The following is a 10,843-nucleotide window of genomic DNA, read 5'->3' as shown; positions in this document are numbered from 1 at the left end:
TCACAGCAAATAACTTCTTTCAAGGAAGGACTCGACATCCTCAAGTTCGTTGAGCGTAGGGATGTGACCGACACACTCTTCGGCTTTTTTCATCTTGCCCGCAAGTTTGATTAGGAGTAGCCACAACTCCCCCGCCATATCAGCCATTGGTGTAGAGGCGCCGAAATGGACTACCGTCCAGTCATAGATCCACTTGCCTAGCGAGTTGGCGTCGAAGACACTTCCCAATAGAATAACAGGCAGCTCCATGGGATCCCAGTGCTTGACGGAATACCCTGCGGGAATTCCGGCCCGGACAGCATCTGCTTCCGTGGCGGGCGTTGTTGGTGAAGACTGCGGAGAGTGGGAAGTGCTGTATCGATATAATTGCTCATCGATAGTATCCTCGCGTTCATGACGAGGGCCTGACATCGTACGAAAGTCAACCCTTCGATGTCCGTAGCCGTTCCTACGAGCTTCATCGTCGTCATCGTCGTCATCGTCGTCATCGTCGTCATCGTAGATATGGACATAATTCTTCGACCGAGGAGGTGAGGTGTATCCCAAGCCGTGAAATCCGTCGTTACTATCTGGATCACCGGCTCCGTCCTTAGATTGATATGCAAACGTCCTCTCTCTTTTCATACCACAAGTTTCAGGCGGAGGCGAGGACTCTAGTCTGAATAGCCTTTCTTTGTCTTTAGCCAAGAAAGAGTTGTGAGTCGTCCGATAGGGGTCCGGTGTCTCGTTCTCTTGTGGATGGCGGGCATGGCACGAGGTAAAGTAGAAAGTGCCATGCAATATCACGTTGGGACAGCAATTCATACTGGTCGAGTATGCTTGAACGTCGTTACAAGACAGCACAAAAGGCTAGCTGCTATTGTTGTCGAACAATTTTGGTAGCACGTGGCAGGCCCAAGTAAATTGAAAAGAGATTTCGAAAGCTTGAAGGCAAGGCGAGGAGAAAACCAGCTGGCGTATTCTCCACGAGTCACTTTTGATCCCTCCCAACCTCTTCCATTTTATACTCCTGGGTGCGCGGCCTAAACCACCAGCTTAGATAGGTTGTGTTACATCCAAAACGCTAGCACGATCTGTTGATTCGATGCGGATGTAGGCAAATGAGTAGGGTCAAAGTATTCTGTCTGTGACAGCGACGCCAGGACCTACAGGTCATCTTCTCTCCCATTGCTATCGGGTAACCTAACCAGGGCCGAGTCTTGGAGTCCGAGATCCAACTCTTTGAACTGCCTAGTTGGCATTTGAAACCATTGCAGTTGCCATGAGGGTGTACTGAATGGCGACATTATGTTCTCACGCAGCCATCTCAGTCTTGTAATTAGCTGCGCATTATCGGCATCTGCCAGGAGGTACGGAGCAGCTACCCGAAAAAGGTAAGTGATTTTACATTAGCCGGTGTCACGATGCCATACCATTGTCTGTTGTCTCGTTTTCGTGAACATCAATATGATCACAAGGCATAGACAGCATTTTCTCCGGATTTGTATTTTGATTGCCATAGAGCTACGTGGAGACCCATCCAAAAAGTATGTCACGAATAAAGAAGACATCTTTGCGAACCGCTTTCAGGATGACATCTTAAGCTCAGGCTTGTTGTATCGATTGTATCGTGGCGGAGGGCTGTCGTCAATGACTTTGGGCTGAAGAGGAATTTCGAACTTCGCACGGACGCATGTACGGCCTGCCCGGCATAATTGCGCTTTGGGAGCTCGAGAACTTTCCACTTTGCTAGGGCTTCGAAACTCTCTGACCTGTTTCGCACCAGCCTCTACATCGCGTCGAAGGTTTTCCCTGATCTCTTCATATAATTGTCCTTTTGACTCAATTTCATCTTCGTGATCCCGCCTGATTCCATGCTGAGTAAAAGGGTTCATATTATCATTGACCCATCTCCATCCCTGTACATATTCCCAAATCCGCAACAGACGTGGATTATCTGCTGATCTACAGGATTAGATGATGCCATAGCCAATTTGTGAACAGCTAACCTGGCCATAAATGTGCCTCCTTCTTGTGTGATCACTTCATAGTCAAGTTTATGGTGCCCATGAAGTCGGGATGGGTTCTCGCTTGGTCGTGTCATGGTTGCCATTGAAGAAAGTTCGGCTGAGAACATAAGAGGAAAAGTCTGCAATATAGTCAGCAGCAGACTGCTCAATTGCACTGTAGAGCAAAAAGGTCTACCCACAGGATTATATGACTTCGTTCAAGGCTGTGTGGCTGGAATTTGACGACCAAGAAACCCTCCAAAACCGGATGCCAATCAAAATGCGACGTAGGAAAATCTCGAAGGTGGGATGTGACCGGAAAGGTTCGAAGAGGAGGAGACAGCTTCACGACTCTGGCTCCAGAGGGCAAGGAAGCGTCGCGCGTCTACGAAGCTGAAACCATCCCTGCATAACTGGGAAGATACCAGCCAGGAATAAAAGGCCAGGCAGATCATTGGATGGTACGGCTACGTTAGCGTGGAGAACTTTTGCAGTTCTTGCCGGACTTATTGGGCCTTAGATACTGTAGCCTCACGTTTGAGGAGGCTGGTTATCTTGAGGCCTGTGTGGAACTTCCGGGTGTTTACCACCCTGGTAGAAGCTGGTGTTGCTCCCCTCCTCTACATTTAGAAAAAGCTTGGACCATTTCTTCAGATTACATCGTGGAGCTCACATTTAAGAAACTGGACGTGAGTAGAGAATCGCGTAACTCTGATAGGAAATCGGTCGCCTCTTTTCGGGCTGTTAAAGATCAAAAACACTTGAGTTAGGTAGTCGCCTGTATTGTTGTGTTATCTTCTCGCCGTATACTACGCAGAAAAGTATACAGATAGCCTGATATAAAAGATCTCAACGACTTATTTTGCCAACTCCTAGGCAGCTCTCCTCTCCAAGATATACCGCAGTATTCTAGCAATTTGATTTCAAAGCCTTAGACTAGCTAACTCTTATTAGACGGAATGCAACCACTAGGCAATGTGACTGTCGAGGGTTCAATGTGTTGTATCGTCGAGTCTGTCCTCAATGACTGGGAGGCTGTTTTCTATGTAAAAAGGAGTGAAAATTCCTCCTTCAGTTGATCGCCGCATCAAACGAGCGCCTCTGAAATAGGCCTAGGGAGTAAAAATGAGCGTCTAAATGGCGTTGTAAAAGGAGCAACTTGAGCCTATTACTAGGTCTCGACTTGTATGTAACAATTGTTACAACATGCACTTTGAATATGTTCCAACGCCGATCACATCATCCGTCATTTCGCCTCGTCCTAGTGGACTTCTTTGCCTCATTCGGGTTGTATACTGTTTGTCAATGGTCAAGGTAGACCTTTGCGTCGAAGGGCTGCCGTGACACATCGTTGGAGGGGCGTATCGCAGTCAATCGTTTCGTCGTCTGCGAGAGGGGAAACTGAGCTTGACAAGATACTGGTGTTGCAGAGAGAGAGAGAGCGGGTCTGTGCCCGAGTTTTCGAAAAACTTTTGTCGTTCTTTGCCCCGAGGTTGTCATCGCGATCAGGCTGGACGACTTGCCAGCTGCAAATAGGCTTCAATCGGCTCAAATGTTTGATGAGCGGTGTCATCGTCCACTTGCAAAAGGATCGGAAGAGTTCACTGACTTTGAAGTTAGATCATCACATTTCAAACTTGTCTCCTAATCCCCACCTGAAGCTAAACAACAACTCCATCAAGCGATCTGGTGTGCTTCTAAGAAGATGATGGGCAGAGCGATCGGGTTGATGTCGAGAGCGGCTGAAGACAACACTCTCATATAAGGGAAAGACACGCGTCACAACGAGTGGCCTTATGACTACTCTCATGTGTCAGTGAGTCGGGGATGAACCTATCCATGCACATAGTTGAGGTGATTGAGCTGCAGCGGGAGGAAGCTAAGAGACAACAGTGGTGTCTCAGACTCGCATTCATTTGTTCGCGTCGCCACCGAGGGTGCGACACGGAGTGAACCATGCTTCATCTGACATACTTTAAAGCCATGTTATAGGCATACACGGCCATCTAAACGTCCGCAATGTAATTAGGTTTTCTATGGTCAAAATCTGGCTCCTGTCTTCCTCTGGTTCCACGAGGTCTCGCGCTTCCGGTTTGGAGTATTAATTCCTCAAGATTATCGCACTGTATAGGAGTTGTTATTGGCACATCATTTCTACTGATGTCAAATTGGAGGCAGTTCAGCGATCGTGGAAACGGTCACGCGAGCTGAATGAATTGATGAGCTGAAACAAAGAGAGCAGCGCAGCTCCCTATTCCGGTGTCAAGCAAGTGACATCTTGCACATCGTTATGAGCTTGGGTATACGTACTTTGCCCCTTTTAAGAGACGTGGGATTGCTTAGATAGAAATATTCAATATGTACTTTTCTAGTTGAGCTGGACACATCGTTCTGTTACTTGTATCTCGTAAAGTCGTAGTCTATTGTATTCCACAATCACCACATAGTGGCGGGGACTTCCAGCCCATATCTTCTGATAAGATGTTTGAAGGGTTTTCATCGATGAACAACTGATAATCATCATTGAGCCCAGCTTCGTTTACTGGAGACATCTGCCTACCAGCAATACAATCAAATTGGGCTTCCCCTTTGTGGCACTGATCCATTTCGAGTGATGCTTCCGGAAAGCTTGGCAAAACAATCGGTGGACAAGAACTTGTTCCGTACCGTGGAGAGTCAAGACTCTCGCCGTTTTTCCCTTGCGGATAATGGACCCTCTGAACTGGGCCTGCCATGCCTAGGTTAATCGATAGAAAGGAGAGAGATCGGCTCCTGTCACTTGGACAAGAGGAGGAGGAGTCGTGATGAGCGTCTTCTGAGCCCGCAACCAATTCATGCTTGAGAAGATTAGATATCTGATTTTGCGGCGTGACAAGGTAACGGCTAGCGTGAAAGTAACTCGGACTGCGACCGCGAACAGTCACTGGATGAGACTCCTTTGTCGCGATGGTGACCCAACCCTCTCGATCCCTTGAAAGATTGGCAGAGACCTTAACCACAAGAGAAAACCGTTCCGGTTCTCTCAATCGTCCTTTAAATGATGCATTCTGGAAGTGAACTCTCTCGAAGGTGCAGCTAATTGATGTTGAGGCAGTGCGTGAGTTCTCACAATAATCGTGAAGAGTGAAAACCTTTTGGCGAGGTACAGTACTGCTGTTCTTGTGGCGAGTTGTAGTCGGATAGTGAAGTAACGAAGCGCTATCGCCCCCTTTCTCTGTTCTGGCAAAAATAGACAATCCAAACTGGTGAATCGTGCCCTTGGAAGTAAAGAGGGAGCCATCAGTGTCAATGAGTTCCCAACAGAAAGAGCAACAAATAGTGATATGATTCTGCTTGTAGCAAATCCACATATTCTTCTCATTGATAAAGCTCTTGCTTGTGACGGCGGTGAGTTCTGAGACAGACTGTTGATGTTTTCCATTTAGTATTGGAAGTAGTGCGGATGTGGGATAGAATGGCAATGCTTCGAAAGTGTGCGCCATTGTTGTCATCGTCCAAGGGATCGGAAGTAAGCTGAGAGCGTAAACGAGATACTTTGAAATGGAACGACTATTTTGAGTCCGAAAAATCAAGACTGTAAGGGTTCATTTAACAATTAATCAAACAACCATCGTGGCATCCTTGCCTTAATATACTTTGCATCGATCCGGGCAGATTCTATTGGGCGCGGTGTAGAGCTGTGTTGGCTATTCCTACAATTGTTGAGAGCCATTAAAGCTATCGTACAAGTCAACAGCTGAAGTAGCTGATGTCGCGAGGCGTCACCTTGCCTCTGCAACCCCAGAAACGTCTCATCCTGCTATAAATAGGAGGCCACTACGCATTGGCCTTGGCAAGGCGAAATCGTCAGTAACAGACCTGACTGGCCTCCTAGACTAAACCCAGGTGAACAAATAATAGTAAGTCTCCTCTGAGACGCGAGGCACTAGGCAATCAAATCAAAAGCAAATAGTTGGAAGTGAAGAATTTTGCGACAGCGTGCTATCACAGTGAGTAGACCGCTTAGCACGGTAAAGTTAAATATGTCAAAGCACCTAACAGCGGCTTCGTTTGTATCCGGTATGAAGAGGCTGGTTCTCGCAGACCGGTAACAGCCACCCGTTGCTATCGAAGTACCCTGCCGGCTGCCCTCAGATAACAGAGATGCAGACGCAAACAGTGACTTAGGATTGTCTCAACTTTGGGAGAATGCCATCGTTTTGTTGGACCATCTCTTTGATTGTATTTGGGATATTCCAACGTGAAACATGAGGTTTGATGGAAATCGAAAGTACTGTCCGGCTTCCAGAAGATTCAGAAGGGCTAGCGATGTGGATCTCTAACCTGTTGGAACGGAAGCGACATGCCTGACAGCACAGGGCGGGGCTCTAGTACGATTTGTTTCTTCCCAGGATGCTCTATCAGTAGCGCGTTGGTAGAACAGTCTCGATCACAATGTTACACTTTGCGCTTCACTAAAGCCTGGTAATGCACAGAGCTCTACTTGACATACGATCACAATGCCCAGAAAGTCGCGCCCTTGGATGAGAGTCTGACAATATGTGGCACACCAGCCTGAAAGCTAACGAATAGTGGTCCACATGGTTGCCTGTTGACGACCTCTGTGATGGCCGCCCTTGAAAGTTTGATTGGTGTGCATGAATTGTTCGTAGCAAGCCTTATATCTTGACTGCCACCTGTCACACGAGCCTTGAATTCTTATTTGTCCAACCTCTATCTACACGAATATAGCACTTGGTTTGTCCGAAGCTCTAGCCTGCGTCTGAGGCACGAGCTCGGGGTTTGATTTTCACGCCAGCCATAACATTAGGAGGGTGGTTGGAAGAAGTATGGCTAGATTGCTTCCACTAGTCCGTACCCTTATATTCATGAGGTGTCTTCTCGTAAGCTCTTTGCTTCTTGTCTCCTCTCAATGTATTATTGGGTGGCACATTGCATTTCGAGACATTCCATTCGAATGGAGAATACGCAACAAGGAAGATCGTCAACACCAAGATTAATTCGAGAGGACGCAGCCTCAACCAAAGAGTGTTGGGGAGGCAAGAAATGTCAGAAATGTGGGAAACATGCCCACACCTACCTGTGAGTCAACTCTCTTGAATGAATAGTTATCCTAACGAAACCTAGTTCAGACGAGGGCTCGGCGACAGAGAAGAACGGGGATAAAAAGATCCCGAAATCGTCTTATGAAAACAAATGAAGCTATTCATATACTTCTCAAAGGTTAGCAAGACCCAAGATCGATGGTTGATACAGTGGTCTATAGTTGTTAGAAATAGTACAACATCCAAGTGACTGCGAGATGCGAGAGAGAAGGTTGTCTGCTAGTCTTGTTTTGCTGGAGTTCGAAATTGGTTCGCGCATATGATGTGTTGTTCAAACACCGCTGCACCTTGGATCGAGAATACGAGTCGCTCGAGCATCGTCAAAGGTTCGATGGACATAGGTTTTCAACTATGCGTTTTGCACGCTGACGCCTAGTCTCCTGAATTTGTTTGCCACTTGTCTCTTTCTTTTCGGGTTTGCCACGACGTCGTTACCCATTTTTAGCTGCTCCAACTCAACCCTCCTTCGCCTTGCTTCTTTTTCTTTCGTTTCTTCTATTTAATTGAACCTGCTTTCGCTTGCTCTCTTGCATTTTCCGAACAATATTCAGCGTCATCATCGCTTCCCGTTGCATTTGGGAGACGCGGGGCTCTTTCCGGCGATGAGGTCATTGATGAATGCGAGGTCCAACTGCGACCGTCTATTTCCAAGTATCTCCAGATGCCTGCGTGCAAACATCACATACAGAAAGTGAGTGGTCCTCTTCCAATCGGACCCTACGCGACTTGCTAATTGATTTCTGAGTTCTCCACAGGTTCCCGCGCTTGTTCGTACGCTGCCGCAATTCGATCGGTCAAACAGATTGCGGTCTGAAGAGTTGGCTCCAGCTCCTGCCAACTTATAGCCTCCGCCAACTGAATCTGATCGCTTAGCAGTGCGCGAAGAGACAGCTCGCCCAAACATAGATCTCCACCTTCTGGGAGCGAAAGTTCTACCATCAGCGCCCAGCATACACAAGCACGAGGAGAACGAGATCCAATGGTTCAATTGTTTCTGTGTCCACAATTGATGGTGGCAACCAGAGAACGAGGCTTCTCACAACGTGAATTTGGCCAAAAAACTCGTGGTGAGCATTGGAGAGGCGTGAAAGACCTTGAGAAAGGGCGGACAAGTCTAAAGTACGGATTTCCAGAAGCGGTTGGTGATCCTGGAAGTTCTGTTCGATGGATTGTAAACTTGATTCCATATCCCTAATAGACCGTATTCTCAAAGACTCATCCGACGGTCCGCTCTCCTCGAATCGCGAACGCAGTTCACTTAGAACGCGGAGAAGTCTCACTCGATATTCACTAACAAGTGCGGGCTGTGGTGTTCGCACCAATCCAGCCACACCATGGTGATGGGCAAGCGGTGACTCGTGGGCCCATGGTTTCATGACCTCTCGAACCTGATGACTCGTTAGCGATGTCACAGAATCCTTATCATCAACGTACATTCGACAGTCCCTTTCGTAGCTGTTGCCAACTCAACCTAAATTCGTGTGAGAGTCGCTTTTGCCTGGAGCTGCACCACCTTACCTGTTCGGAGCTTGCCAAAGTAAAAGAGTCGTAGCTGCCAGGACAACTTCTGAGTTCTCGCTTGAAACGACTTCGATACCTTGTAATCCAGAATAAGCCAGTGCTTGATAGTGTCGAGCTATGGCTGCAGTCTTTCCCCCATTTTCCCAGCCAAGGTGAGACTCAGAAAACCCCAGCAAAGAGTACTGCCCAAATGCTTCCGTCGGAGCTATTTTAAGGCATCTGTGCGCCATGTTAGAGTCCAACAACGTAACAGCGCCAGGATTGTCTAACATTGGTAAGATTCGCCCCCATATAGCATACTCATTCTTCGATAGTTTAAGCGCATGCTCTAGAAGACACGCTTCACTACTCGGAATTTTCTGCGACAATGTGACAGATTGGGTGACCTCAGATTTAGTTTCGTCGACCGGAGAACTCGGTGATGTGTCGTCTGATTGTCTCTCGGATGTGTTCACTGCTTTGTCTAAGTAGGAGCATCGCTTGCCGCTCTTAATACATCTGCCGCATTGAGGAGATGTCTCGTCGCAGCGTACATGGCTCAACTTGCAGTTTAAGCAGCCATTGCGTGACCTTGAGTACTTCGCTCTTCTCATCTCGACGAGCATCAGCGTGCCTTGTGTTAAAGAGATTTGAGAGATCAGTTTACGGCGCTCAGGTTTTTTTTTGCATTTAAAGAAAAGATTCGCAACAAAAAAGACCAAGGTGCTTCTGATCTCAAAGGATGAAGCATATTGCCTCTTCTTGATCCGCTGGACTGGTCAGCGCTGGCAGCCTCCATGCCTCACGATCGAGCTAGGACCTTCTCATAACAGGGCCCCGCAGTTTTGGAATGCTCCTGCTCCTGGAGGACCAGGTCCGTTTCGAAACCGAGACTATACAGTCCGTTCTTGGGTACCTAGTCCGGGAGTTCTGACGTGGTGGGAGAATCGAGAAGGAAATCTGTCTCATGTGCTTGGCTGGCCCGGCGTTGCGAGGCTTGAATCAGGATGGGAGAAGGATATTTGGAGGTGGTGGGCAGTGTGGGAGGATGTCGAAGATCGACTCGATTCCTCCCAACTCTAGGTCCAGCTAAGTCTGGTTCTTCGAACCTATCAATCCATAGGGTACATAGCAAGAACAGGGCAGGGTAGTCTGAATTCCAACGTCCTCAAAATCCATGAACCATGCATCAGAAATATAATATCACGCCTCTGAAACACCAACGCAGTGCGAGTGCTATTGTGAAAAGGGCGGGTGAACGCAGCATAGCGCTACAAGATCAAAAAGTTAGGACTTGAAATCGAGGAGAAAATACGGTACATGTGAGCTAGAGTACAAAGGTGCGGTACTTTGGCGCTTAACGTCATCATCTGGCAGTATCGGCATGCCACAGTGCTTGTGTTGATGTAACAAAGCCAGAAACCATGTAATATTTCGAGTCAGGGACTTTTGTCTCGTTTATTCGAAATTTCTTTCACGACAAACATGACAGTATCCTCCTTCCCTGTTCCAGTCTACACAGCAGGCAGCAGAGCTTCTGAACTAGTCTCAAAACGATAGAGGAAGGAACGCACAACTAGATTCTAGCTTCGTGATAGATATCTGAAACCTCTGGGATGCCTTAACTTACCCTTGAACATTCTAGTATTTGCTCGTAGGATGCGATATAGTCTTTGAGCCAATCTATCGTTTCGGCGTTTGGAGGACCTCTTTATTGTAAACGACTGTATAGCTTTCCCAGGTTGCAGATGACTCTTTAAGCCCCATGGTGAGGATTCCGAACTCTCATGAGCAAATACCGCAATTTGCCAGACGTGCGGACCAAGTTCGCCATCCCACAGCCCATCACTTGTAGGATTATTTGCTTGAAAGCCGTAGTGTCTTAAGACACACTCCGGGTGGGTTTCTCCAAGCCAGGTGACATCGAAAATGGTCTCGTTGTCGATGTCGGATTCACGTGCTGACAATTCAAATGTGAGGTTCGAGAACTTTTCCATCTCCGAGTGCGCCGAATACCTCGACTTCATACAGCCAATCAACTGGCTCATGAATGCGTGCTTAGTGTACATTTCGTTCGCGACCGAGATCCGGAAGCCTGTGCCGTATTGAGTCCAACTGACCTGGTTTTGAGAGTTTTGTGTGCCGAAGAATAACTTGACGTCCATCAGGACTTGAGTTGACATGAAGTACGATTCGCAGTTAAGGCCAAAGTTGCAACATTGCTCCTCGATTCCAGCCAAGGGTGGCACT

General features: G+C 47.6%; 2 protein-coding genes across 2 annotated transcripts; both read right to left on the bottom strand.

Moving 5' to 3' along the window:
- On the bottom strand, window positions 1-804 carry PV06_11301 (uncharacterized protein; the record flags this gene model as incomplete). Its single annotated transcript, XM_016412948.1, has 1 exon — window positions 1-804. The coding sequence occupies one exon, from the start codon at window positions 802-804 to the stop codon at window positions 1-3; it is 804 nt and encodes a 267-aa protein (XP_016256662.1).
- Window positions 805-8,031: 7,227 nt separating this feature from the next.
- PV06_11300 (uncharacterized protein) lies at window positions 8,032-10,776 on the bottom strand (the record flags this gene model as incomplete). The annotated part of the gene is made up of 4 exons (XM_016412947.1): window positions 8,032-8,481; window positions 8,528-8,564; window positions 8,612-8,819; window positions 10,224-10,776. The coding sequence occupies 4 exons, from the start codon at window positions 10,774-10,776 to the stop codon at window positions 8,032-8,034; spliced, it is 1,248 nt and encodes a 415-aa protein (XP_016256661.1).
- Between the last annotated feature and the right edge of the window lie 67 nt (window positions 10,777-10,843).

The sequence above is a fragment of the Exophiala oligosperma genome, assembly GCF_000835515.1.
Source record: "Exophiala oligosperma strain CBS 72588 unplaced genomic scaffold supercont1.26, whole genome shotgun sequence".
Taxonomy (NCBI): Eukaryota; Fungi; Ascomycota; class Eurotiomycetes; order Chaetothyriales; family Herpotrichiellaceae; genus Exophiala; species Exophiala oligosperma.
Note: the sequence above shows the minus strand (reverse complement) of the source record. Positions and strands in the feature narration are given on the sequence as shown.